Source organism: Miscanthus floridulus, chromosome 5 (genome assembly GCF_019320115.1).
Source record: "Miscanthus floridulus cultivar M001 chromosome 5, ASM1932011v1, whole genome shotgun sequence".
NCBI classification, from domain to species: Eukaryota; Viridiplantae; Streptophyta; class Magnoliopsida; order Poales; family Poaceae; genus Miscanthus; species Miscanthus floridulus.
In genome coordinates this window covers 10,456,385-10,464,121 of record NC_089584.1, presented here as the reverse complement: position 1 = coordinate 10,464,121, position 7,737 = coordinate 10,456,385, and the positions used below count along the sequence as shown (strand labels likewise).

Genomic DNA, 7,737 nt, shown 5'->3' with positions numbered 1-7,737 from the left:
GTTTCAAGGAGTGGTTGTATGTTCCTAAGAACCAATGGCCGAAAGAACCGCGAAATGTTAAGGAAAAGAAGAAAAAAGGGTAATTTACAAAGCACCTCCTGTCATGTGTGAATGTGGTGTTAAATCCAACTATGGTCTAGTCCCTTAGAAGCTTGGAATAGACCATTATTGCGGCCATATGGTTGAGTATGATGAGGTTGGTTATTTTTATGGTAAACATGAAATCATATTTTGTTTCTTTTGCAAAGACATATATGATATAATTTTTCATTTGAACAGAGCACTAGGAAATGCAGGTGGGAATGTTATGATGGTCAAGCTAAGTTCTTGGATGAACTGAAGAAGAGGCAAGTAATTGCACGGAAGAGGGGATATGGACCTGACTACGTCAACCTATTCGTTAAACATCACAAAGAAAAGATGCGTGAGTTTGTTATACAACGCGGTATTTATAACCCGATCGATGTTGGGCTTAACAAATGGGGATTGAAGAGACGAATGACGTTAGAGGAGGCGAGGGCAAGGAATGAGGCAAGGGAGGAGACAAGAGAACAAATGCAGGTCTTGAACGAGCATGTTGTTGCATTATGTGCCAGTGAGTGCTTGAAAGCATTTTTTCGTTGCTTGATTTTAAATGTAATATAATCACGTTGCTAACTGATTGCATTTCATACATGAAGAGATTGGTTGCAGCGAGGAACATGCCGCAGAGCTAGATCGTGCAAGGTATGAGGAGAAGAAGTTAAATGAGCATAGTCGCGAGTTGGTCGCACCGTTCAATCATCGATTGTGTTGTCTAATGAGGGGGACGAGGATGAGGACGACACTGGCAGACTGAGTGAGCTCATTGCTCTAGCAGAGACGGGCTTGTAGGCATAGGAGGCTGAGGATGATACTGACAGACTGAGCGAGCTCATTGCTCTAGCAGAGGCGGGCTTGCAGACAGAGAAGGCTGAGGAAGACACTGACAGACTGAGCGAGCTCATCGGTCTAGCAAAAGCAGGCTTACAGGCGGAGGAGGATGACGACACGTTCTTCACTCAGGCCGCAGCGGCCACAGATGAAGCGGAGGCCGCTTACTACAGGCAGGTCAGAGCAACACAGGTGAGCCTAGCCATAGCAACAGGGTTATAGTAGAGAACTGGTACTCGAATGATGAGTTGCTTACTCAGTATGTTTTAGACTGAGGATTTGGAAGTGCATTTGCCCCTATATGTACTGTCGACACGTACTTCTAGTATTATTATGTTGTTTAATGTGGCATAGTATTGAAGTTTTCATTATGTGGTTGTTTTCATTATTTATGATCTCAATATATCTGCTTAATGTTACGGACGTATTGAAATGTGAACACGTGCTGCAAATAAAACCTAACGATGTACGGCATTATATAATTCAACACATGAAATGGCATGTGAGAACATGTATCAAACCTGGGTACAGAGTGTGAAAAACACATAGATGTGGCATATAAAAAAGATAAAGTCATCCTAGTAGTGTGGCCACATAGCAAATTGTGTTGCACCTTCTCCATAGTAGCCTCCCGTTGTTGGTGGTGGTGGTGGCGGGGGTGACGGGGGAGGCCCCTTATTCTTGTGGTTAGGACAGGTGCAATATGGATCATTGCAGAGTGTCTTCTGTGAATCGGCACCATTGTTGTTGTCGTCCTGTCCGTCGTCTTTGTAACCGCTGCTAACTTCCCTTTTTAGATCGAAGATATGGTCCTATAGCTAGTAGATGTACTCCGCATGCGGATAAAAAGGTCAAGGATCAACCCACCTACTGAACCCATAGTTTTCTTCAGCCAAGTAAGACTACAATAAGTATATCGTGTAAGTTATATACAAGAGAAACATATTGAAGAAACAAATAGTAATAGCAATTACCCATGCTCGTGGGCATTTGAAGAAACGACGACCTCCGTCTATTCCCTCGGTGAACATCTGCACTAGGCAGTCCTCACCATACATGCATTTTGGCCACTCTTTTTTTCTTTTATCGTATCCTCTCAATGGTGCCTCTTTGGTGAAATCACGTTTGCTCTCAACCGGGAACCTCTTATAAAGAGTTTTCTCAAAGAAATCAGGACCAAGAGGACTCTCCCACCTAATGGTAGTTCCCTTCCCCTTTCCTCTCCCTCTGGATGACCCTCCAAACATTGGTACTGCAACGAAAAAAAATACTGAGGAGTGTTCTTCTTCCTTGTTGTGTGTATGAATAAGAGGGAGTGAGTGGTTATTTATAGGTTGAGAGGAGGAATGGAGGCCTCTCGATGTGCCATGTCAGCGATCCGTATGCCTCTTCACCTTAGCCCTTGGATCAAACAGTCATAAGATGGATGGTGGAGATAGAGTGGAGTTGTGCTCCCTTGCATGCTAGTACTATATCAGTGATGTGATAAATCGCTACTGTCCTTGTATCTGAAAAGTCTATTTTTATTGTCTAAAAAGCATAGAATCGTTCACTATTGCTGGGTAACCCTAGATTCATTTACAAAGCATATGTACGATACGTTTGGATTATACACATTCTAATAAATTTATAGTTAATCTGTGTACTATATTTGTGCCTTTTTAGCAATGTAGTATGATTAATGATTCACAGAAAAAATTCGCAAGAGTTTCCCTTGTTTTAGGAGCATCCACAGTTATAAACAAAGACATCATTATATATTCCAAACATTTAATCATCCAAGGAGCAAAATGCAACCACAACGAACATCACAACCAACATAATATGTCCTGCACAGTCCAAATAGTCCACAATGTCCATATAGTCCCAAATAGTTATAGAAAAATAAATACAAAATCCATAATATATAGTGCATACTAACAACTACCACATCCCTCATTGCCTCCTACTCTTACCCTTACCCTTGTGACCGAGAGCGCTTGTACCTAGAGTGTAAGGGTCACGCGGACTGCGTCGCCTAGTGCCTAAAGGCGGTGTAGGATGAGTCGAGGGAGCATCATGGAGCTGAGAGGGGCCAAGCTCCTCGTGCCTCTTATCTACATTGTCGTCATCGTCTTCCTCATCCTCGTCCTCGTCCCTGTCCCCTATATCTGATTGGCTAGAGGAACCCAAGCCTTCTCTGCCTATGGAAGAAACGTACACGTCTTGCGTCGTGTCTGTCCTGCAACCACAACGACCAGCCGCACGGCGTAGACGACGTGATAGCCTCTGTTGTACAAAACTATGTTAACTCAAACAATCTAACGTATTAATGATATGTTTGAAAGAATATTTTTAATCTTACATCCAGAAAGCCAAGCATGTAGTCATCCCTGACTCTCGGCCGATGCGTTCAATCTCTTCAACTGAGCATTTGAGTGTATTGCCCTACAACAAAGTTCTCAGTAATAATACTTCTGAACAGATGTTAACTATCGATGCCTCAGTGTCAGCTCATGGTCAGCACAATTGTCTGGCCCGATAACTTTTGTGATCTTCCATTTTCCGGTTACCTATTGCTTTCTTGCACAAACCCTCCATGGGCAGCGTTCCTTGTTGCACATAACTATGTAACGGCACTCCGCATATGAATGCAATACCTTGTAAGGTCTCTTTCGTATCACTGCAAAAGCCTGCAACCACCTCTTCAAAGTAGGGAGGTCATTAAACACCATCCCATTCTCAATTACCATGTCAGGACCGGCTTCAAGAGCTTCGAGGAGCTCATCATCACGTCCTTCTACAAACGTCTGATCGGAATGAGCAAGATCGCTGAACCTAGGTGCAGTACACCATCAACTACAATACCATCATCTCTAAGGCAATGCAGCTCCTCCTGAGCCCTTGCAACCATCTCACTAAATAAAGGCCTATCATTGAATAGCACAGGCACGCTTTGCATGTCAATAAACTCGACATATCCATAGCGATCGCTTTCAATGGTGCATCCATGGTATATGGTCACTAGGTTGTCCATCTAGTTTAAACACGTAACGAAACACATATCCTTTAATACAAATTAGACGATAGATAGTACCTAACAAGTACTTTTTAACTACAAACTAAGTAAATAAGATAATAACTATGTGTATATATACAATGTACTCAATAAATAGCTAGATCATATTTAGTTAACTAAATATGTAACTACAGCCCCCTTTGGCACGGCTCATCCAAAACGACTTCACCGGTGAAGCAAGAAAAACTAGCTTTTTCCGGCTTTTAGTTCATTTTAACCCCGGCTTACAAAATGGCTTCACGCTACAGTACCTCGATTTGCGCAAAATAGATGAAGCCGAAGCCGACATAAGCCATGCCAAAGAGGCCCTACATATCTAAGTAGCTATCTAACTATATCTATGTACCTATGTATCTATGTTTCTATCTATCTACATATATATCTCACTAGATCACTAACTAAATCAACTACCTGAGTCATCACATTAACTAGTAAATAACAAATGCCAACTAAGTAGGTACATTGCATATTCATAATTTTTACCTTTTCATCGACTGATCCACGGACGTCGACGGAGTCGCAGCGGACAATGGACGTGGGTCAGGCCAACGATCCGGGCCAATGGTGGCACGGTCGGCCGCTGTAGGTGGCGGGGTCGGCGGTGGCACGGGCGACGACAGCGGTGACACGCGGCGGGCGTGGGAGTCACGGCGACCGCGGGTGAGGCCGGCGGTGGAGGGCGGCAAGGCGGGGCGAGGAGGGGCGCGACGCGGGCACAGGAACCAACAAGGGGACCGGGGTGCGGGCGGAGGGGCGCTGGCCGTGGCGCGGCGCGGGCGGCCAGCCGTGGGCAACGGTGCGGCGCGGGGGGGGGGGGGGGCGGCACGGCCGTGGGGCGCGGCGCTCCTGCACGCCGAGGCGCGGCGGCAACGGGGTGCGGGCCGTCCGCGGTGGCGCGGCGCGGGGCAGCCTCAGGGTGGCTGTGGTGGCGCTCGATGGGCTCGGGGCACGGGCGCGGTGGCACGGCGCGGGCATGGGAGTTGGCGCGGTGGAGCGGCCACGGGCGTAGGCGCGGGAGTGGGCGCGGCGTGGCACCGGCGAGGGCTGCCGGTGGAGGCGTGGGCGCGGGCGGTGGCGGCGGCGGCGAAGCCCGGCTCTGCTCTACTAGGGCGAGAAAGGGAGATGAAGAGAGGAAGAGAGACGCGGGGCCCATAGGTAATGAAGGCTCAACGCCAGCTACTCTAGCGCCGTACTCGGCGCAAGATCTACGGCGCCGAGCTTCCTGCCATGTCACTTATGACCTACCGAGCCCAGGAGCTCGACGCCAGGGACTCTGGCGCCGAGACGTGTTAGCTCGACGCCAGCATCAATGGCACTGAGGTAAGGATGTATTTTCTAAAATCTTTTCTTCAGAGGTCTGTTTATGAGTAACTTGAAAGAAAAAACTAAAATGTAAAAAATTCAACAGTGCTACGGTGAGCGAGCGAGCGCACAAGATGACAGGCGTACTACTGTGCACGTAGTATGTTTTGGTGTGGCAGCTGGCAGACCCACAGATAACATAAGTACATCTTGCAATTTGCTTTAACGTTTCCTCTTCAACTTGTTTCGGCGCTGGGCGGCGTACGTACACTAAAGGAGGCCCTCTTCGAAATGGTTGAAAATTTCGTGCTTCCTTTGTTTTTTGAGTGTAGATTTTTTTTAAGACAACACAGGAGGGGGTGAGAACCTCATCTGAATGATTTTTTATTGATGCCGGATAGCCGGTGATGGAGGGTGCCGATGCACCTACAAAGTTTTCTGAATTACATAGAGAGGAGAGCTAGGGTGTTTGGTTCTTCAGTGGCTCCTAAAATTCATGTCACATCGAACATTTAAATACTAATAAAGAGTATTAAATATAGATTAATTATAAAATCAATTACATAGATGGAGGCTAATTTACGAGACGATTTTTCAAGCCTAATTAATCTGTCATTAGCATATGTTTACTGTAGCACCACGTTATCAAATCATAGACTAATTAGGCTTAAAAGATTCGTCTTGCAAATTAGTCGCAAGTTGTGTAATTAGTTTTGTTATTAGTCTATATTTAATACTCTATGCATATGTCTAAACATTCGATGTGACAGGAATTTTAGGAGTGCTTGTAGAAACCAAACAGCCCCTAAGGCATTAACCCATACAAGCCCGCAAGGACTCCAAGAAGGAGACACCGTCCATGTCGCCGTTTTTTTTTTATCGTTGGATCTTGCAATCCGATGGCTTAGGTTGCTCCCGTGAGATTCTACCGAATCAGCTTCTGCTTCTACTGTACAGCTTCTACCTCAGCTCCTTGTCCTGCCTTCTTCCTCGGCTTCTGCCCGATCAGGAATCATTTGCCTCGGCTTCTACCCGATCGAGTTTCACTTCTTTCCGCTCCCTCCCCATTCGTGAAAATAGCCCGTCTTCTCTCCCTGCTCTTGGCTCCGTCTCCCTCCCTCTCTCTTCTCACGGACGACGACGATAGCAGCGAGCGGTGCCGGCCATCCTCCTCTCCTCCCTCTCCCTGCCCCTCTCCCTCTCTCCAGACATGCTAGCGTGCCGGGCAGCCCCACCGATGCCGGATGCCTAGAGCGGCGGCGCCCTAAGCACGCGGCGCAGCGCCTCGTGGGTGGCCGTCTCCACCCACGGAGTGGCGCGGCTGGGCCTTGGCGGTGGCCGCCGTCGCACCTTCCCCTGCGCTGCATCCTTCCGCCAATCCACGGGCACTCGACGGAACCCTAGCTGCCTCTTCTTCCTCGCCGGCGGCGGCGACGAAACCCTACCTGCCTCTTCTTCCTTGCCGGCCGTGGCACCAGCCCTCAGCGCCCTCCTCCTCGATGCCCTTTCCCCTACGCCACATGGGCGGAGCGACGCCGCCCCCCGCCGTGTGCTGCGCCGGTGGCACTGGTCGCTAAAGGGTCGAGATGGCGGACTAGAGGGGGGGGTGAATAGTCTTTTTTTTAAATTAATCGCGTCGACTAACCGATACAAATGCGAAATTAAAACTATCGGTCTAGCCAAGACTATACCCCACTATATATGTTCACTAGCACCTTGCAAAGATAATAATTATGCAACTAAGGTGCCGGGCTAGCTAGAGCTCTCCTAAACAATTCTAGGAGCAAGGTCACACAAACCTATGCCACTAGTACTTTAAACAACAAGGGAGCTCCTACACATGCTAGTAAGCAAAAGCACAAAGCTAACTAAGCTCACTAGCAATGCTCAATAACAAGACAACCAATACCTAATTAGAGAGTGCAAATACTTAGCTACACAAACTAAGCAATGTGACTAACAAGGTTACTAAAACCAAATTAGCCACGCAAGGGAGCCACTTCTATGCTACACAAGCAAAAGGTAATTAGCAAGCTACACAAGCTATCTAATTACAAGAGCAACTACACAAGCTTAATATGTATAAAAGTAATTCCAAGCTTGTGTAACGGGGATGCAAACCAACGGGAAGAATAAGGTTGACACGATGATTTTTCTCTCGAGGTTCACGTGTTTGCCAACACGCTAGTCTCCATTGTGTCGACCGCTCACTTGGTGGTTCGGCGGCTAATTAGCATCACCCGCTAAGCCCGCACGTCGGGCGCCGCAAGAACCTACCCCTTGAGTGAGGGTAGCTCAATGACACGCTCTCCTAGAGTTGCTCTTCGTGGCTCCCGCAGGGCGAGCACAATGCCCCTCACAAGCACTTCTCTGGAGCGCCGCACAAGCTTCTTGCGCGCTTCGACGGAGACCACCACCAAGCCGTCTAGGAGGTGGCAACCTCCAAGAGTAACAAGCACCATCGG

The 7,737-nt window shown here is 47.7% G+C and overlaps 1 protein-coding gene across 1 annotated transcript; it reads left to right on the top strand.

Annotated features, from left to right (window-relative positions):
• The first annotated feature begins 4,531 nt into the window (after positions 1-4,531).
• LOC136454228 (uncharacterized) lies at positions 4,532-5,125 on the top strand. The gene has a single exon (XM_066454729.1). The coding sequence runs from the start codon at positions 4,532-4,534 to the stop codon at positions 5,123-5,125; it is 594 nt and encodes a 197-aa protein (XP_066310826.1).
• The last annotated feature ends 2,612 nt before the right edge of the window (positions 5,126-7,737 follow it).